The sequence below is a fragment of the Staurois parvus genome, unplaced genomic scaffold (genome assembly GCF_062004578.1).
Source record: "Staurois parvus isolate SC_StPar_1 unplaced genomic scaffold, SC_StPar_1.0 ptg002138l, whole genome shotgun sequence".
Classification (NCBI taxonomy): domain Eukaryota; kingdom Metazoa; phylum Chordata; class Amphibia; order Anura; family Ranidae; genus Staurois; species Staurois parvus.
The window spans coordinates 116,236-138,338 of record NW_028319934.1 but is presented as its reverse complement, the minus strand read 5'-3'; the positions used below and the strand labels follow the sequence as shown (position 1 = coordinate 138,338).

Below are 22,103 nucleotides of genomic sequence, written 5' to 3'. Positions count from 1 at the left end.
TTCCTCCAGACATCAATGACCTCTGGTCACTATGGGAAGTTACCCTGGAATTTGGACCGGTTCCCAGATACATGGTTGGGAGTGACCCTGCAAGTTGGACCGGTTTCCAGATATGTGGTTGGAAGTGACCCTGGAATTTGGACCGGTTCCCGGATACATGGCTGGGAGTGACCCTGCAAGTTGGACCGGTTTCCAGATATGTGGTTGGGAGTGACCCTGCAAGTTGGACCGGTTCCCGGATACATGGTTGGGAGTGACCCTGCAAGTTGGACCAGTTCCCGGATACATGGTTGGGAGTGACCCTGGAAGTTGGACCGGTTCCCGGATACGTGGTTGGAAGTGACCCTAGAATTTGTACCAGTTCCCTGGTACATGGTTGGAAGTGACCCTGGAATGTGGACCGGTTCCCGGATACATAATTGGGAGTGACCCTGCAAGTTGGACCGGTTCCCGGATACGTGGTTGGAAATGACCCTGCAAGTTGGACCGGTTCCCGGATACGTGGTTGGAAATGACCCTGCAAGTTGGACCGGTTCTCTAGTAGGTGGTTGGATGTGACCCTGGAATTTGGACCGGTTCCCTGGTATGTGGTTAGAAGTGACCCTGGAATTTGGACTGGTTCCCGGATATATGGTTGGGAGTGACCCTGGAATTTGGACCGGTTCCTGGATATATGGTTGGGAGTGACCCTGCAAGTTGGACCGGTTCCCGGATACATGGTTGGGAGTGACCCTGCAAGTTGGACCGGTTCCCGGATACATGGTTGGAAGTGACCCTGCAAGTTGGACCGGTTCCCGGATACATGGTTGGAAGTGACCCTGGAATTTGGACCGGTTCCCGGATACATGGCTGGGAGTGACCCTGCAAGTTGGACCGGTTTCCAGATATGTGGTTGGGAGTGACCCTGCAAGTTGGACCGGTTCCCGAATACATGGTTGGGAGTGACCCTGCAAGTTGGACCAGTTCCCGGATACATGGTTGGGAGTGACCCTGGAAGTTGGACCGGTTCCCGGATACGTGGTTGGAAGTGACCCTAGAATTTGTACCAGTTCCCTGGTACATGGTTGGAAGTGACCCTGGAATGTGGACCGGTTCCCTGATACATAATTGGGAGTGACCCTGCAAGTTGGACCGGTTCCCGGATACGTGGTTGGAAATGACCCTGGAATTTGGACTGGTTCCCGGATACATAATTGGGAGTGACCCTGCAAGTTGGACCGGTTCCCGGATACGTGGTTGGAAATGACCCTGCAAGTTGGACCGGTTCCCGGATACGTGGTTGGAAATGACCCTGCAAGTTGGACCGGTTCTCTAGTAGGTGGTTGGATGTGACCCTGGAATTTGGACCGGTTCCCTGGTATGTGGTTAGAAGTGACCCTGGAATTTGGACTGGTTCCCGGATATATGGTTGGGAGTGACCCTGGAATTTGGACCGGTTCCTGGATACATGGTTGGGAGTGACCCTGCAAGTTGGACCGGTTCCCGGATACATGGTTGGGAGTGACCCTGCAAGTTGGACCGGTTCCCGGATACATGGTTGGAAGTGACCCTGGAAGTTGGACCGGTTCCCTGGTAATCTGGGGTTAGGGTATCGGAGGTGTGCTCACACTTGTTTATTGCTGGTGTGGCGAGGATCTCACGGACCATTGGCACGGCACAAAGATTTCCCTATTACGGGAGCTCAGAATGGGGACCAGACCCGCTACACACACAGGTTCAGCAATGGCGGCCTCCATGACTCTCACATGACACTTAAATACATCCATGATTAATTCATCATTAAAGATCAGTCAATAAATCAGCTGATCAGCTAAATCCAACTCTTTCCGTGTCCTCGGCTCCTCAGGGGCCATGGACTGACATCTGATACATGACAACTGGAGGGGAAAAAAAGCACAGAATTCTAGTAGTTGCCTAAAACAACCAATCAGGTGTCTCCATTTATATTAAGGACAAATTTAAAGTAGAACTAAAAGGCAAAACATTTTTTTTAGTTTTAGATGGAGCGGAGAGGGATTAGACCCCCGCCAGGTTTTTACTGCTGTCTGTCTGTTTACCATTATCATTGAAAGTGAAAGAAAATCCCAAATTTTAGGTTATTCCCATAAAAGTAAGAGAGGGGAAATCTTCCAACGGGGACACTAGTTCTGACAACTGGGGGGTCCCTAATAAATTACCTTAATTTACAGGGATTCCTCTCACTTCCTGTTTGGCTTTGGGACAGGAAGTGAAGGGAAATCTCTCCATTGGGGCACATGTGATAAACAATTCTGAAAGGGATCACTCTACTTCCAAACATTCAAACTTTCAACTATCCAAAAATGAAAAAAAAAAATGTTTGGTCATTTATGGTCAACCACTTCAGTTTTCTGCTCCCCAGAATGAATGAACCCCGATGTGGTGCAATGAGAAGCTAGTCAATGGGGACATGCTGTAAAAATGTCAGAGCATCAAATATCAACATCTTCTCATTGGACTTCCATTCCCTATGGCCACCAATCAACTTCAGCTTTTGGTAGGACATATGGATAGACAAGGCCCTACAGTTCAGTGTGGGTGGGGTGAACTGGTGGCCATCAACCATTTGGTGGAACCTCAACACAACGTGGCAGAATATCGGTGTATCGACCAATCAACCCAACCACAACACCCAGAGCAGACGCAGGCATCCAACACATCCAGAAGTAGCCGATAATGAGGATTCTTAAGTCCTGTAGCTCTGCAAAGGGGTAAAACCTGGAGTAACTGGGAGTGGGATAGGTACACTGTATGGTCAAAAGATTGTGGACCCTGACTGTCACACCTATAGAAACTTATTGGACATTCCATTCCAAAACCATGGCCATTAATATGACGTTGCTCCCCTCCCCCCATGGCCAATATAATGGAGTTGCCCCCTCCCCCATGGCCAGTAATATGGAGTTGCCCCCTCCCCCCATGGCCAATATAATGGAGTTGCCCCCTCCCCCATGGCCATTAATATGAAGTTGCTCCCCTCCCCCCATGGCCAATATAATGGAGTTGCCCCCTCCCCCATGGCCAGTAATATGGAGTTGCCCCCTCCCCCCATGGCCAATATAATGGAGTTGCCCCTCCCCCATGGCCAGTAATATGGAGTTGCCCCCTCCTTGCATGGCCATTAAAAAGGAGTTGCCCCCTTCCCCCCTTTGCGGTTGTAAAACCCTCCATTCATTTTGGAGGGTGTCTGTAGGAATTTGTGCCCATTTGTGAGGTCAGGTACTGATGTTGGATGAGAAGACCTAGCTGACCATCGGCATTCCAATTCATCCTAAATGTGTTCAGTAGGGTTGAGGTCAGGGCTCTGTACAGGACACGCAAATTCCTCGCCCAAAACACCTGCAAGAGCTCGTTGGACATCAAATTCTGAAACCTTAACCTCCACTCTTCTGGAAGGGTTTCCAACAGATTTTCCAGTTCATCCCAAAAGGTGTTCAATAGGGTTGAGGTCGGGGCTCTGTACAGGACACTGGAGTTCCTCCACACCAAACTGGTCCTCCATGTCTTTATGGAGCTGGTTTTGTACACGGGGGACGGTCATGGGGGGACAGAGAAGGGTCTTCACCAAACTGGTCCTCCATGTCTTTATGGAGCTGGTTTTGTACATGGGGGGACAGTCATGGGGGGACAGAAAAGGGTCTTCACCAAACTGGTCCTCCATGTCTTTATGGAGCTGGTTTTGTACACGGGGGACAGTCATGGGGGGACAGAAAAGGGTCTTCACCAAACTGGTCCTCCATGTCTTTATGGAGCTGGTTTTGTACATGGGGGGACAGTCATGGGGGGACAGAAAAGGGTCTTCACCAAACTGGTCCTCCATGTCTTTATGGAGCTGGTTTTGTACACGGGGGACAGTCATGGGGGGACAGAAAAGGGTCTTCACCAAACTGGTCCTCCATGTCTTTATGGAGCTGGCTTTGTACACGGGGGACAGTCATGGGGGACAGAAAAGGGTCTTCACCAAACTGGTCATCCATGTCTTTATGGAGCTGGTTTTCTACATGGGGGATGGTCATGGGGGAAGAAAAAAAGGGTCTTCACCAAACTGGCCCTCCATGTCTTTATGGAACTGGTTTTGTATACAGGGGACAGTCATGGTGGGACAGAAAAGGGTCTTCACCAAACTGGTCATCCATGTCTTTATGGAGCTGTCTTTGTACACAGGGGACAGTCATGGGGGACAGAAAAGGGTCTTCACCAAACTGGTCATCCATGTCTTTATGGAGCTGGCTTTGTACACGGGGAACAGTCATGGGGGGACAGAAAAGGGTCTTCACCAAACTGGTCATCCATGTCTTTATGGATCTGGCTTTGTACACGGGGAACAGTCATGGGGGACAGAAAAGGGTCTTCACCAAACTGGTCATCCATGTCTTTATGGAGCCGGCTTTCTACACGGGGGACAGTCATGGGGGGACAGAAAAGGGTCTTCACCAAACTGGTCATCCATGTCTTTATGGAGCTGGCTTTGTACACGGGGAACAGTCATGGGGGACAGAAAAGGGTCTTCACCAAACTGGTCATCCATGTCTTTATGGAGCTGGCTTTGTACACGGGGGACAGTCATGGGGGGACAGAAAAGGGTCTTCACCAAACTGGTCATCCATGTCTTTATGGAGCTGGCTTTGTACACGGGGGGACAGTCATGGGGGACAGAAAAGGGTCTTCACCAAACTGTTACCACAAGGCTGGAAGAGCACAATTGTCTCCAATGTCTTTGTATGATGGAGGATTACCAGGAACCATCACTGGGGACACCTGAGCTCCATCATGTGGAGGAGGGGAAGGGGGGGGTGGTACATGCTTTTGGCCCTACAGGGTGTGAAGGCCAGGGGTTCACATACTTTTGACCCTGTAATGCAGGTATTTATTACCCTTTTACAAAGGATTTTCCATTGTTTAGCATTTGGGGTTCCTTTAAACCTTTGTATTACCTATGGTTGAGCCCCAAATCTGAAGTAAATCCAATGGTAGCCAGACATGCCCCACATCTTCCCGCACACTATAGGGAAAGGAGTTCCATGGGAGACAAAAGGATTAATTGGGGTTGAACCCCCCTGGAGGGGATGCCGCCTGTCAGTGAATGTGCTGGCACAGCGAAGGTTAACCATCTGGGATCTCGGCGGCGTCCTCCCAGCTGAGTAGAAAACCTTGACTTTTTCCTTTGGATCCAGAATGTTTTTCTTTGAGCGTTGCTAATTGTGTCTTTGATCATTTTAATAGGAAAATCTCCACCTGTACACAGATTTCTCGAAGATTGTTCCCGTATGCCTTGGCACAGACAATCTGTGTTTTCAGCATGAATTTTACAGCTTTGACATAAAAGAAGCTGGCTTCAAGTGACACATCGCAGGGCCCGCTCAAACCCGCCGAGGGAAGAGGGCAGGCCATTCTAGAAACACATTTTTAATCATGAAATGACTACCATATGTACGGCCGAGCGAGACGCCGAAAAAAGAGAAATCCTGCAAAGTGGAGTCCAGACGGAATATCGCAGAGCGGCTGAGACGGCACATTGTTTTCCTCTATGGAAGGGAAATCTAATGACGGGGTTGGCAGGAGGTGTCGGGGAAGGAACAACGAATGAGGAGGAGGAATTCTGCTCAACACCTTACGCTGCTCCGGGGCACAAACGTGTACGACTCCGCGGGGTCACCCCTTCATTGCCGGGTGGAACCACATTAACGAGGGGAAGATTCAATACAGCGTCCATGGTATCCTCAACCATGGAATCCCAACCAATAGAATCTCATGGAGTCCTCAATGATGGAATCCCAACCGATAGAATCTCATGGAGTCCCAACCTATAGAATCTCATGGAATCCTCAACGATGGAATCCCAACCGATACGTAGAATCCCAACCTATAGAATCTCATGGAGTCCCAACCTATACGTAGAATGCCATGGAATCCCAACCTATAGAATCTCATGGAGTCCCAACCTATACGTAGAATCCCATGGAATCCCAACCTATAGAATCTCATGGAGTCCCAACCTATACGTAGAATCCCATGGAATCCCAACCTATAGAATCTCATGTAATCCTCAACGATGGAATCCCAACCTATAGAATCTCATGGAGTCCCAACCTATACGTAGAATCCCATGGAATCCCGACCTATAGAATCTCATGTAATCCTCAACGATGGAATCCCAACCGATATGTAGAATCCCATGGAATCCCGACCTACAGAATCTCATGTAATCCTCAACGATGGAATCCCATGGAATCCCAACCTATACATAGAATCTCATGTAATCCTCAACGATGGAATCTCATGGCATCCCAACCTACAGAATCTCATGGAATCCCAACCTATACATAGAATCCCATGTAATCCCAAATTATAGAGTCTCATGTAATCCTCAACGATGGAATCTCATGGAATCCCAACCTACAAAATCTCAAGGAATCCCAACCTATACATAGAATCCCATGAAATCCCGACCTATAGAATCTCACGTAATCCTCAGCGATGAAATCTCATGGAATCCCAACCTACAGAATCTCATGGAGTCCTCAATGATGGAATCCCAACCGATACGTAGAATCCCATGGAATCCCGACCTATAGAATCTCATGGAGTCCCAACCTATACATAGAATACCATGGAGTCCCAACCTATAGAATCTCATGTAATCCTCAACGATGGAATCTCATGGAATCCCAACCTATACATAGAATCTCATGTAATCCTCAACGATGGAATCTCATGGAATCCCAACCTACAGAATCTAATGGAATCCCAACCTATACATAGAATCCCATGATAATCCCAAACTATAGAGTCTCATGTAATCCTCAACGATGGAATCTTATGGAATCCCAACCTACAAAATCTCAAGGAATCCCAACCTATACATAGAATCCCATGAAATCCCAAACTATAGAGTCTCATGTAATCCACAACGATGGAATCTTATGGAATCCCAACCTACAAAATCTCATGGAATCCCAACCTATACGTAGAATCCCATGGAATCCCAACCTATAGAATCTCATTGAATCCCAACCTATACGTAGAATCACATGGAATCCAAACCTATAAGTAGAATCCCATGGAATCCCGACCTATAGAATCTCAACCTATACATGGAATCCCATGTAATCCCGACCTATAGAATCTCTTGGAATCCCAACCTATACATAGAATCACGTGGAATCCCGACCTACAGAATCTCATGGAATCCGCAACGATGGAATCTCATGGAAACCCAAGCTATAGAATCTCAGGGAAACCCCACCTATACGTAGAATCCCATGTAATCCCGACCTATAGAATCTCATGGAATCCAACCTATACATAGAATCTCATGGAATCCCAGCCAGTAGAATCTCATGGAATCCCAACCTATATGTAGAATCTCCTGGAATCCCAACCAGTAGAATATCCTGGAATCCCAACCAGTAGAATCTCATAGGGATTCAGAATGACACCATTCATGGACAGACTGCAGAGGAGTAGGCCCCATCTTCAGGCAGTCATTGTCTGTAAGGACAGAGCGGGGGTTGGGATAGACTGTGATGATTTTTTGGGGAGTCCCTATTCCTGCGGTAACACAGGAATTATTATACTGCACATTGTAAAGTCAATGAAAGATGACTTTGTACCCACCTAGGCCAACCGCCCCCCCCCCCCACTCCCTCCCCCCCATTGGCCTTCTTATCACACTAACCACACTGCAGTGCTCTGTGCCAGCAGAGTTGAGTAACAGCCACACCCCACATCAAGACTGTCCTGTATTGCAGGGAGGGGGCGTGTCTGACCGGGCTCAGAAGTCCTCCAACCTCATCTCCAACCAAACTCATGTACTTTTTTTCCTCCAATCAGCTGCAGGTTGGGTCATTCCTTCCCTGCAGCTCTGTAAATGAAGAATGACCCAGCACGCAGATCATTGGAGCAAAAAAAAAAAAGAGAGTGTGAGTTTGTCTGAGATGAGTTTGGAGGTCCCCTGCGCTCCCCTCTAATTATTACTGAGTGCTGATTACGGAGTGCTCTAGGTGTGACTCGGAGGACGTCTCTCTGATTGCTCTTCTATTTCTGGGACATTAAGGGGTTAACTTCATCCCGAGTTTCGATTTACCAGCTGCAGAGCGCGGCTCCTATCACCCAATTTCCAGATGCCGTCAAACACACATTTTCAGGCCCCCAGGCGGGGGGTGGGGCCTCCATATGTAACCTAATTACTGCGGTTTATCAGGGAAAGTGATCAGGATTTATTGAAATGAAAGAATGTGATGATCTCAAGTCAACACAGAAAGTCAAATCTGGGTGTGGCTGCGGAGATCCCGAGACCCGGGACACGGCGTTACCTTCATGTCCAATGGCTGCAGTCTGGAGTTCCACTTTAAGGGAGCACGGCCGGGACAACCATGTCTGTGTGTGTGTGCCGACTGCCAATCCCGGGAATGAGACGTACAGATCTCTGATTGTTAAACTGGGGGGGGGGGGGGGATTTACTAAAACTGGAGAGTGCAGAATCTGGTGCAGTTGTGTGAGCCAATCAGCTTCCAGGATTTATTGCCAAACAGGGGCGGACTGATAGCTCTTGGGGCCCCCGGGCAATAGGGGATCATGGGGCCCCTGTGCACTTGCCCAAATTCAAAAAAGCCTATGAAAAAGGTACCAGGGGTATCTCACGGGGCCCCCTACTGACCCATGGCCCTCGGGCAGTGCCCGAGTTTCCAAATGGTCAGTCCGCCCCTGCCCTTACCATTCGCCGAACACACAAACGGCCGGTGTTCAAGTCAGCTCAGACATTGAGGCCATCACTAGTCAGCAGGGTCAGATTTGGTTCAGGGCTGAGAGGCTCTGCAGATTAGTTCTTTGATACCTCCCCCTGATCTAGAACTTTGGAGAAGATTCTAGAAGCAGTGGACGGGGGTGAGGAGAGGCTGTTCTGCATACTCAAGGGACTCTGGCCAATCCCCAAGCAGGAGACTTGGCATGGGACCAGAGCAGCCCTTAGCAGGGAGAGTCTGAGTGGAAGATGTGAGGAGGGCTGAGATTCAGGAGTCTGGATGGGGGCCCAGTGGGAAAGGGCCTACCTACAGGCTGGGACTTGGACAGGAGGATGGCTCAGTCTCACTGGCCCCCAGAGCGAGGACCACCTGTGGAGCCAGGAAAGGAGCCAGCCCAGCAGAAGGCCTGAAGGCAGAAGGAGTGAGTGATCCTACACCCCCTGAGCCAGTTATGGGGAAAGGAGCACTCTGGTGGGAAACCTGACTAGCTCCTTACCCGGGACTGTTCCAAATGGTCAGTCCACCCCAGTTGCCAAAGCTTCATGGAACAAGCTGAAGGTAGAAGCTGATTGGCTGCCATGCACAGCGGCTCCAGATTCTGAACTCTCCAGTTTTAGTAAATCTCCCCCATTGTCTTCTCATCGTAGAGGCAGGAAGTTGTTTTTATTGCTGTGCCCCCACTGGGGAGATTTGCCCTCTATGTGTCCTGGTGTCATCAGAACTCTCAGTGATGGAAGAACCCAACATTTTAGAGTTGACACCACAACAGGAACGGAGGGGAAATCTTCCAATGGGGACACTGACTTTGGAGAGATTTCCTTTGACTTTCTGTGTCTCTGTGGCAGGAAATGGAGGTCATTCTTCTCAATGGGACACAGATGGCAACAACCAATCCTGATGAGGATTTAACCCTTCCATACTCAGGTCTGGATAGGACTGACATCTTAGTAAATGTTGTGCCCCATGTTTTCTCCGATGACAGGACACACACAGAGGGTTTCATTCCCCAACACGAGGATCCTTCTTTCCAGGAAAGTGACGGTTATTTTCAGCTACTTCCAATGAGATCAGATTATGTCCCATGGCTGAGACTATGGAAAGGTCTGGAATAGGGAGGACACTACAGCTGGAGAGACTTCTGGAGCATTCATAGACGGCCCGGCAGTCCGGCACCAACACTATTTCCACCTTTTATCTGACTTTATCACGACACTTCTAGGAAATCAGGAAGAAAAAAAATCAAACTTACCGACCCATACAGCTCGCCTCTCTCGTTCATTCCCAGGTAGAGACCAGAGTCCACACCACGGATACTGACCAGACCGACTGCCAGGCTAATGAATTCCAAAATTCCTAAAAGACGATGAAATTGATACAATGAGCCGACAGACAGAAAACACAGAGAAAGCTGCAAAACGTTCATAATTCATCAGTGACAGTTATGACTTTTTCATCAGGTCAATGACCTTCAATCTCCAGGGGGTCACATACAGACAGATAGGGGAGTCAGTCAAGTTCTGACAATCGGTTTTATTCAGATTTTATCCACCATGTCTCAGGGTTAGAGAACTCCTTCTTCAGGGCCTGAGATGCTGCAGCAGTCTCTATGTGTGTGTGAGACGTCTCCCCATGGGGAACACTGGGACATCTGACCATTCTTCTCTGCAGATGGGAGACGTCTCCCCATGGGGAACACTGGGACATCTGACCATTCTTCTCTGCAGATGGGAGACGTCTCCCCATGGGGAACACTGGGACATCTGACCATTCTTCTCTGCAGATGCGAGACGTCTCCCCATGGGGAACACTGGGACATCTGACCATTCTTCTCTGCAGATGCGAGACGTCTCCCCATGGGGAACACTGGGACATCTGACCATCCCTCTCTGCAGATGGGAGACGTCTCCCCATGGGGAACACTGGGACATCTGACCATCCCTCTCTGCAGATGGGAGACGTCTCCCCATGGGGAACACTGGGACATCTGACCATCCCTCTCTGCAGATGGGAGACGTCTCCCTATGGGGAACACTGGGACATCTGACCATTCTTCTCTGCAGATGGGAGACCTCTCCCTATGGGGAACACTGGGACATCTGACCATCCCTCTCTGTAATGAGAAGAGGTCTCCCTACAGGGAACATTGCGACATCTGACCATCCCTCTCTGCAGATGGGAGACCTCTCCTATGGGGAACACTGGGACATCTGACCATCCTTCTCTGCAGATGGGAGACCTCTCCTATGGGGAACACTGGGACATCTGACCATCCTTCTCTGCAGATGGGAGACATCTCCCTATGGGGAACACTGGGACATCTGACCATCCCTCTCTGCAGATGGGAGACCTCTCCTATGGGGAACACTGGGACATCTGACCATCCCTCTCTGCAGATGGGAGACCTCTCCTATGGGGAACACTGGGACATCTGACCATCCTTCTCTGCAGATGGGAGACGTCTCCCCATGGGGAACACTGGGACATCTGACCATCCTCTGTAGATGGAAGAGGCCTCCGTACAGGGAACATGGGGACATCTGACCATCCTTCTCTGTAGATGTGAGACGTCCCCCTATGGGGAACATTGGGACATCTGACCATCCTTCTCTGCAGATGGGAGAGGCCTCCGTACAGGGAACATGGGGACATCTGACCATCCTTCTCTGCAGATGGGAGAGGCCTCCGTACAGGGAACATGGGAACATCTGACCATTCTCTGCAGACGGGAGAGGTCTGACACCCACCCATTAAGGCATTTTGATATATGCATAACTCCTCCCACTGCTTGCACCAGGACTGGGGACTCTTGAGAAGATTACTGAGGTAGGGTGCTGTAATGTTTTCAGGAAGCCATGTACAGCACCCTGCTGGCCCCTCCCACCTGCCATGACCCACCTGCATTGCATAGAGAAGCACAGAGGCCCACAAGGTGTAAAATAAGGTGTGTAAAGAGAATGAAAAGGTTTTATGTAATCATTTGATTAGGATGTTGATGAGGGGGAGGGGGGAGCAGGTAATATATGTAAATCTAGGCAGGTTTGCAGAGTACAGAGCCTGCGGAGAATCATGTTCTGTGCCAGGAATCTGGTTTGTGATTGGTAAACAGAAGATGGATATCTCGCTTGCCTCTGGTGAAGATCTGAGAATGATATGAAGAGGAAAATTCCAATTCCTCTTACCTAACATATAGATGGATTGCATACGACAGATCAGTTCAGGTCCATAAAGCATCCAAAGTTTGGCAATTCTATTACTGAGAGCGAGTTGGGGGAAGGGCAGGCAGCAAATCTCTGTCCTTAAACCGCCATGGGTTCCTTAAAGGAAACAAGCGTCCAATGAAGACAAAGAAATCAACATCGCATGCGTCTTCCTCAGCAGGAATCAGCTGTAGGCTTTTAAAAGGGGCGGCTCATTGGTCAGCACTGGGGCTCTCAGTTCAAATCCCACCCAGGACTCTATCTGCATGGAGTTTGTATGTGGTTTCCTCCAGTTACTCTGGTAAGATAAGTGTCTACACTGTGACATATTTGTGATACATTGGCTGATACCATTCCCTCCACATCTCACTTCTGGGCCTTGATCACCAAGATTGGTGTATGCGCTCCATGCAACATCCCGGGGGATTATGGGAAAAGTCTATAATGAGACATTTTGTTTTTTCTTTTAGGAGTTTTATGTGAAAGGAACATAAAATCATCCAGACGGGGAGGATGGGGTGAGGAGGACGGGTGAACGGGCGACTCCTGGCTGAGTGTGCACATGTGCCCCAAGGTTGATGTCCTCTAATTACTGAGAACACGGCCGGCTGCACATGTGCCCTCCAGTAAGTACTTTGTACTAATTAAAGAGCATGACTGGAGAACAGCGGGGATCTGACATTCCTTCCCCGACACAGGCACAACAATTCCTGCTCCTCCAATTCCTGCTCCTCCAATTCCTCCTCCTACAATTCCTGCTCCTACAATTCCTCCTCCTCCAATTCCTGCTCCTCCAATTCCTGCTCCTACAATTCCTCCTCCTCCAATTCCTGCTCCTCCAATTCCTCCTCCTACAATTCCTGCTCCTCCAATTCCTGCTCCTACAATTCCTCCTCCTCCAATTCCTGCTCCTCCAATTCCTGCTCCTCCAATTCCTGCTCCTACAATTCCTCCTCCTCCAATTCCTGCTCCTCCAATTCCTGCTCCTCCAATTCCTGCTCCTCCAATTCCTCCTCCTCCAATTCCTCCTCCTCCAATTCCTCCTCCTCCAATTCCTCCTCCTACAATTCCTCCTCCTACAATTCCTGCTCCTCCAATTCCTGCTCCTCCAATTCCTGCTCCTCCAATTCCTCCTCCTACAATTCCTCCTCCTCCAATTCCTGCTCCTCCAATTCCTCCTCCTACAATTCCTGCTCCTCCAATTCCTCCTCCTCCAATTCCTGCTCCTCCAATTCCTGCTCCTCCAATTCCTCCTCCTACAATTCCTGCTCCTCCAATTCCTCCTCCTCCAATTCCTCCTCCTCCAATTCCTCCTCCTCCAATTCCTGCTCCTCCAATTCCTCCTCCTACAATTCCTGCTCCTACAATTCCTCCTCCTCCAATTCCTGCTCCTCCAATTCCTGCTCCTCCAATTCCTCCTCCTACAATTCCTGCTCCTCCAATTCCTGCTCCTACAATTCCTCCTCCTACAATTCCTGCTCCTCCAATTCCTCCTCCTCCAATTCCTCCTCCTCCAATTCCTGCTCCCACCGTTCCCACTAAATAGAAGCCGCCATCATGACTTCCCCAACTGGTCACTGACTTCTGTTCTGTAGTCTGGAGGGAAGGTTACTGTCTGTGGGGCCTCATTTCATCCAGGATGTACCAGACATTCATCAAAGGGGACAAGTCTGCTCTTCATTTCGGATCTTCCCACTTCCAGGCCCAAAAATATGATGCCAGATGCTTTTCACAGGCAGTCCCTTTGTACCCAATCTGAATTCATGACCTGGAAAAACATGGAAGGATCGAGCATTGAACTCCCTGGATCACAACAAAGGATCATGCATTGAACTCCCTGGATCACAACAAAGGATCATGCATTGAACTCCCTGGATCACATTGAGGGGTCGTGCATTGAACTCCCTGGATCACATGGAGGGGTCGTGCATTGAACTCCCTGGATCACAACGAAGGATCGTGCATTGAACTCCCTGGATCACATGGAGGGGTCGTGCATTGAACTCCCTGGATCACAACGAAGGATCATGCATTGAACTCCCTGAATCACAACGAAGGATCGTGCATTGAACTCCCTGGATCACATGGAGGGATTGAGCATTGAACTCCCTGGATCACAACGAAGGATCATGCATTGAACTCCCTGGATCACAACGAAGGATCGAGCATTGAACTCCCTGGATCACAACGAAGGATCGTGCATTGAACTCCCTGGATCACAACGAAGGATCGTGCATTGAACTCCCTGGATCACAACAAAGGATCGTGCATTGAACTCCCTGGATCACAACGAAGGATCATGCATTGAACTCCCTGGATCACAACGAAGGATCGTGCATTGAACTCCCTGGATCACAACGAAGGATCGTGCATTGAACTCCCTGGATCACAACGAAGGATCGTTCATTGAACTCTCTGGATCACAACGAAGGATTGTGCATTGAACTCAATGGATCACAACAAAGGATTGTGCATTGAACTCCCTGAATCACAACGAAGGATCATGCATTGAACTCCATGGATCAGAACGAAGGATTGTGCATTGAACTCCCTGGATCATATGGAGGGATCATGCATTGAACTCCCTGGATCACAACAAAGGATCGTGCATTGAACTCCATGGATCACATGGAGGGATCGTGCATTGAACTCCCTGGATCACAACGAAGGATCGTGCATTGAACTCCCTGGATCACATGGAGGGATCGTGCATTGAACTCTCTGGATTACAACGAAGGATCGTGCATTGAACTCCATGGATCACATGGAGGGATCATGCATTGAACTCCCTGGATCACAACGAAGGATCGTGCATTGAACTCCCTGGATCACATGGAGGGATCGTGCATTGAACTCCCTGGATCACATGGAGGGGTCGTGCATTGAACTCCCTGGATCACATGGAGGGATCGTGCATTGAACTCCCTGGATCACATGGAGGGGTCGTGCATTGAACTCCCTGGATCACATGGAGGGGACGTGCATTGAACTCCCTGGATCACAATGAAGGATCGTGCATTGAACTCCCTGGATCACAACAAAGGATCATGCATTGAACTCCCTGGATCACAACGAAGGATCGTGCATTGAACTCCCTGTATCACAACGAAGGATCGTGCATTGAACTCCCTGAATCACAACGAAGGATCGTGCATTGAACTCCCTGGAACACATGGAGGGATCGTGCATTGAACTCCCTGGATCACAACGAAGGATCGTGCATTGAACTCCCTGGATCACATGGAGGGATCGTGCATTGAACTCCCTGGATCACAACGAAGGATCGTGCATTGAACTCCCTGGATCACAACGAAGGATCGTGCATTGAACTCTCTGGATCACAACGAAGGATCGTGCATTGAACTCCCTGGATCACAACGAAGGATCGTTCATTGAACTCTCTGGATCACAACGAAGGATTGTGCATTGAACTCCCTGAATCACAACGAAGGATCATGCATTGAACTCCATGGATCAGAACGAAGGATTGTGCATTGAACTCCCTGGATCATATGGAGGGATCATGCATTGAACTCCCTGGATCACAACGAAGGATCGTGCATTGAACTCCATGGATCACATGGAGGGATCGTGCATTGAACTCCCTGGATCACAACGAAGGATCGTGCATTGAACTCCCTGGATCACATGGAGGGATCGTGCATTGAACTCTCTGGATTACAACGAAGGATCGTGCATTGAACTCCATGGATCACATGGAGGGATCATGCATTGAACTCCCTGGATCACAACGAAGGATCGTGCATTGAACTCCATGGATCACATGGAGGGATCGTGCATTGAACTCTCTGGATTACAACGAAGGATCGTGCATTGAACTCCATGGATCACATGGAGGGATCATGCATTGAACTCCCTGGATCACAACGAAGGATCGTGCATTGAACTCCAGGGATCACATGGAGGGATCATGCATTGAACTCCCTGGATCACAACGAAGGATCGTGCATTGAACTCCATGGATCACATGGAGGGATCATGCATTGAACTCTCTGGATCACAACGAAGGATCGTGCATTGAACTCCATCGATCACATGGAGGGATCATGCATTGAACTCCATGGATCACAATGAGGGGATCACGTAGAGGGATCGTAGACTGAACTCCATGGATTACATGTAGGGATAGCGCATTGAATTTCCTGGATCACATGGAGGGGTCATACATTGGATTCCACGGAGCACGTGGAGGGATCATACACCGAACTTCATGGATCACAAGGAGGGATTATACATTGAACTCCATGGATCACATGGAGGGATTGTACATTGAACTCCATGGATCACGTGGAGGGGTTGTACATTGAACTCCATGGATCACGAGGAGGGATTGTACATTGAACTTCATGGATCACAAGGAGGGATTGTACATTGAACTCCATGGATCACGAGGAGGGATTGTACATTGAACTCCATAGATCACGAGGAGGGATAGTACATTGAACTCCATGGATCACGTGGAGGGATCGTACATTGAACTCCATGGATCACATGGAGGGGTCGTACATTGAACTCCATGGATCTCGTGGAGGGGTCGTACATTGAACTCCCTGGATCACAACGAAGGATCGTGCATTGAACTCCCTGGATCACAAGGAGGGATTGTACATTGAACTCCCTGGATCACAAGGAGGGATTGTACATTGAACTCCATGGATCACGAGGAGGGATTGTACATTGAACTCCATGGATCACGAGGAGGGGTTGTACATTGAACTCCATGGATCACGTGGGGGGGTCGTACATTGAACTCCATGGATCACGTGGAGTGATCATACATTGAACTCCATGGGTGACAATCTTATCCATGGACTACATTGGAAATGGCTGATAAGAAGCCACATGGACAGAGGTCACTACATTGGTGCACCGAGAAGCCCTGGAGGTTGGTCCCTGGCAGACATCATGTGAAGTCCTGATTGTGGCCCTTGGTACTGAACAGGAATAACCACACAAATCTGCTGTCATTAAAACTTTGGACTTTCCCTGCCATCTAATCCTCACCTGGAAGACTCTCCCTTGTAAATCTGAACCCAACAGAAGAAGATTTCATTATTTCTGTCCAGTTTTCACCTCATTTCACACTTTCAATCATTCCGAAACAGAGCTGATAATAGGCCACCAAACCATCAAAAGGGCAACTGGAGTTATTACAGTGTATTTATAATAAATGTTTTTGTGGAATGAAAATTACAAGACACTCTGACTCCCCCCCCCCCAACCACCACAGCTTACCCCTTCCTTTTGACAGTTTCAAACCACTCTGCCAGAACTCAGTAGGAGACCTGGGGTTAGGGTTAGGACCTGGGGCACTCAGTAGGAGACCTGGGGTTAGGGTTAGGACCTGGGGCACTCAGTAGGAGACCTGGGGTTAGGGTTAGGACCTGGGGCACTCAGTAGGAGACCTGGGGTTAGGGTTAGGACCTGGGGCACTCAGTAGGAGACCTGGGGTTAGGGTTAGGACCTGGGGCACTCAGTAGGAGACCTGGGGTTAGGGTTAGGACCTGGGGCACTCAGTAGGAGACCTGGGGTTAGGGTTAGAACCTGGGGCACTCAGTAGGAGACCTGGGGTTAGGACCTAGGGCACTCAGTAGGAGACCTGGGGTTAGGACCTAGGGCACTCAGTAGGAGACCTAGGGTTAGGGTTAGGACCTGGGGCACTCAGTAGGAGGAGTCTTGTGGTTATGACCTGGGGCACTCAGTAGGAGACTTAGGATTAGGGTTAGGACCTGGGGCACTCAGTAGGAGACCTAGGGTTAGGGTTAGGACCTGGGGCACTCAGTAGGAGGAGTCTTGTGGTTATGACCTGGGGCACTCAGTAAGAGACCTGGGGTTAAGGTTAGGACCTAGGGCACTCAGTAGGAGACCTAGGGTTAAGGTTAGGACCTAGGGCACTCAGTAGGAGACCTGGGGTTATGACCTAGGGCACTCAGTAGGAGACCTAGGGTTAGGGTTAGGACCTGGGGCACTCCGTAGGAGACCTGAGGTTAGGGTTAGGACCTGGAGCACTGAGTAGGAGACCTGGGGTTAGGGTTAGGACCTGGGGCACTCAGTAGGAGACCTGGTGTTAGGGTTAGGACCTGGAGCACTGAGTAGGAGACCTGGGGTTAGGGTTAGGACCTGGGGCACTCAGTAGGAGACCTGGGGTTAGGGTTAGGACCTGGGGCACTCAGTAGGAGACCTGGGGTTAGGGTTAGAACCTGGGGCACTCAGTAGGAGACTTAGGATTAGGGTTAGGACCTGGGGCACTCAGTTAGAGACCTGGGGTTAAGGTTAGGACCTAGGGCACTCAGTAGGAGACCTAGGGTTAGGGTTAGGACCTAGGGCACTCAGTAGGAGGAGTCTTGTGGTTATGACCTGGGGCACTCAGTAAGAGACCTGGGGTTAAGGTTAGGACCTAGGGCACTCAGTAGGAGACCTAGGGTTAGGGATAGGACCTGAGGCACTCAGTAGGAGACCTGGGGTTAGGGTTAGGACCTAGGGCACTCAGTAGGAGACCTGGGGTTAGGGTTAGGACCTGTGGCACTCAGTAGGAGACCTGGGGTTAGGGTTTAGGAGGCATTCAGTAGGAGACTTGAGATTAGGGTTAGGACTTAAGGCACTCAGCAGGAGACCTAGGGTTAGGACCTGGGGCACTCAGTAGGAGACCTAGGATTAGGGTTAGGACCTGGGGCACTCAGTAGGAGTCTTGGGGTTAGGACCTGGGGCACTCAGTAGGAGACCTAGGATTAGGGTTAGGACCTGGGGCACTCAGTAGGAGACCTGGGGTTAGGGTTAGGACCTGAGGCACTCAGTAAGAGACCTGGTGTTGGGTTTAGGACCTTGGGCATGCAGTAGGAGACCTGGTGTTAGGGTTAAGACCTGCAGCATTCAGTAGGAGACTTAGGATTAGGTTTAGGACCTGGGGCACTCAGTAGGAGACCTGGGGTTAGGGTTAGGACCTAGGGCACTCAGTAGGAGACCTGGGGTTAGGGTTAGGACCTGTGGCACTCAGTAGGAGACCTGGGGTTAGGGTTTAGGAGGCATTCAGTAGGAGACTTGAGATTAGGGTTAGGACTTAAGGCACTCAGCAGGAGACCTAGGGTTAGGACCTGGGGCACTCAGTAGGAGACCTAGGATTAGGGTTAGGACCTGGGGCACTCAGTAGGAGTCTTGATGTTAGGACCTGGGGCACTCAGTAGGAGACCTAGGATTAGGGTTAGGACCTGGGGCACTCAGTAGGAGACCTGGGGTTAGGGTTAGGACCTGAGGCACTCAGTAAGAGACCTGGTGTTAGGGTTAAGACCTGCAGCATTCAGTAGGAGACTTAGGATTAGGGTTAGGACCTGGGGCGCTCAAGTAGGAGTCTTGGGGTTAGGACCTGGGGCACTCAGTAGGAGACCTGGGGTTTGGGTTAGGCCCTGGGGCACTCAGTAGGAGACCTAGGATTAGGTTTAGGACCTGGGGCACTCAGTAGGAGACCTGGGGTTAGGGTTAGGACCTGGGGCACACAGTAGGAGACCTGGGGTTTGGGTTAGGACCTGAGGCACTCAGTAGGAGACCTGGGGTTAGGGTTAGGACCTAGGGCACTCAGTAGGAGACCTGGGGTTAGGGTTAGGACCTGGGGCACTCAGTAGGAGACCTGGGGTTAGGGTTAGGACCTGGGGCATTCAGTAGGAGACCTGGCGTTAGGGTTAGGACCTGGGGCACTCAGTAGGAGACCTGGGGTTTGGGTTAGGACCTGGGGCACTCAGTAGGAGATCTGGGGTTAGGACCTAGGGCACTCAGTAGGAGACCTGGGGTTAGGGTTAGGACCTGGGGCACTCAGTAGGAGACCTAGGGTTAGGGTTAGGACATGGGGCACTCAGTAGGAGACCTGGGGTTAGGGTTAGGACCTAGGGCACTCAGTAGGAGACCTGGGGTTAGGGTTAGGACCTAGGGCACTCAGTAGGAGATCTGGGGTTAGGGTTAGGACCTGGGGCACTCAGTAGGAGACCTGGGGTTAGGGTTAGGACCTAGGGCACTAAGGTAGGAGACCTGGGGTTAGGACCTGGGGAGCTCAGTAGGAGACCTGGGGTTAGGGTTAGGAGCTAGGGCACTCAGTAGGAGACCTGGGGTTAGGGTTAGGACCAGGGGCACTCAGTAGGAGACCTAGGGTTAGGGTTAGGACCTGGGGCACTCAGTAGGAGACCTGGGGTTAGGGTTAGGACCTGGGGCACTCAGTAGGAGACCTAGGGTTAGGACCTGGGGCACTCAGTAGGAGACCTGGGGTTAGGGTTAGGACCTAGGGCACTCAGTAGGAGACCTGGGGTTAGGGTTAGGACCTGGGGCACTCAGTAGGAGACCTAGGGTTAGGGTTAGGACCTGGGGCACTCAGTAGGAGACCTGAAGTTAGGACCTGGGGAGCTCAGTAGGAGACCTGGAGTTAGGACCTGGGGCACTCAGTAGGAGACCTGGGGTTTGGGTTAGGACCTAGGGCACTCAGTAGGAGACCTGGGGTTAGGGTTAGGACTTAGGGCACTCAATAGGAGACCTGGGGTTAGGGTTAGGACCTAGGGCACTCAGTAGGAGACCTGGGGCACATGCCCTAGGTGCCAGGGTCTAGCAGTCAGTGCCCCAGCTTAGCACATTGTCTCAGCCAGTTGAACAAGCAGATTGACATTCTTCAGCTGTGTGAAGAGTTAACAATAAATGAGCGCAGTGTGCCCATAGTACTCCAGGCTGGTGCTGCGCACGATGTACAGACACACATTTCACATTTCTAATACGTACAATGCTGTTACAAACAATCATTTACGCTGCCTTGGGGAACAGAGTAACGCACAATCCCAGAAAGTCTCATATTGGCCGTCTAGACATGTTCAGTCACATGGATAATGGGCAATGAAACACTCGGGGAACAGTCCATGTTCCAAGCTGGAGAGATCCAGACAAAGAACAGGTGGAGCTCAGACAACTGGCCCTCCAGGCAAACTGGCCCCTGAGGTGACATGGCCCCCCGAGGTGAACTGTCTAGTCCAATCTCACAGAACTTACTAGTCAATTCATCATGTGGCCAGGCTCCGCCCTCCATGGGGTGCTTCCACTTTGCTCTGCTTCACCTTCACACCTTTCTAGATTGTTCCATCCTATTCTGAAGTTTCCATCCAACTTACTGCAATGTGTGGATTCCAGATGGAAACTTTTATAGGATAAATGAACTTCTATCCTTTTACAACCTCCTCCACCTCCCTGACCCCTCTGCAGATACATACTTCCTGGGCAGTAGTTCCCCGTGATATCTGCGGGACTGTCAACCAAGAGCAGAGGTCACTTTATCCTCCAGGAGACCCCCATTGCAGAGCCACTGTCACTTTATTCTCCAGGAGACCCCCATTGCAGAGCCACTGTCACTTTATCCTCTAGGAGACCCCCATTGCAGAGCCATTGTCACGTTATCCTCTAGGAGACCCCCATTGCAGAGCCACTGTCACTTTATCCTCTAGGAGACCCCCATTGCAGAGCCACTGTCACTTTATGCTCCAGGAGACCCCCACTGCAGAGCCATTGTCACTTTATCCTCAAGGAGACCCCCATTGCAGAGCCACTGTCACTTTATTCTCCAGGAGACCCCCATTGCAGAGCCATTGTCACTTTATCCTCTAGGAGACCCCCACTGCAGAGCCATTGTCACTTTATCCTCAAGGAGACCCCCATTGCAGAGCCACTGTCACTTTATCCTCCAGGAGACCCCCATTGCGGAGCCATTGTCACTCTATCCTCAAGGAGACCCCCATTGCAGAGCCACTGTCACTTTATCCTCTAGGAGACCCCCATCGCAGAGCCACTGTCACCTTATCCTCTAGGAGACCCCCATCGCAGAGCCACTGTCACTTTATCCTCTAGGAGACCCCCATTGCAGAGCCATTGTCACGTTATCCTCAAGGAGACCCCCACTGCAGAGCCACTGTCACTTTATCCTCTAGGAGACCCCCACTGCAGAGCCATTGTCACTTTATCCTCTAGGAGACCCCCACTGCAGAGCCATTGTCACGTTATCCTCTAGGAGACCCCCATTGCAGAGCCACTGTCACTTTATTCTCCAGGAGACCCCCATTGCAGAGCCATTGTCACTTTATCCTCAAGGAGACCCCCATTGCAGAGC

At 50.3% G+C, this 22,103-nt stretch overlaps 1 protein-coding gene across 1 annotated transcript in view; it reads right to left on the bottom strand.

Annotated features, from left to right (window-relative positions):
* FGF16 (fibroblast growth factor 16) overlaps positions 1 to 22,103 on the bottom strand; it is a 63,194-nt gene that overhangs the window by 9,882 nt on the left and 31,209 nt on the right. Inside the window, exon 2 of the mRNA XM_089665118.1 lies at positions 10,012 to 10,115. Coding sequence (XP_089521244.1) covers positions 10,012 to 10,115 — 104 coding nt within the window. The remainder of the gene's footprint in view (positions 1 to 10,011; positions 10,116 to 22,103) is intronic.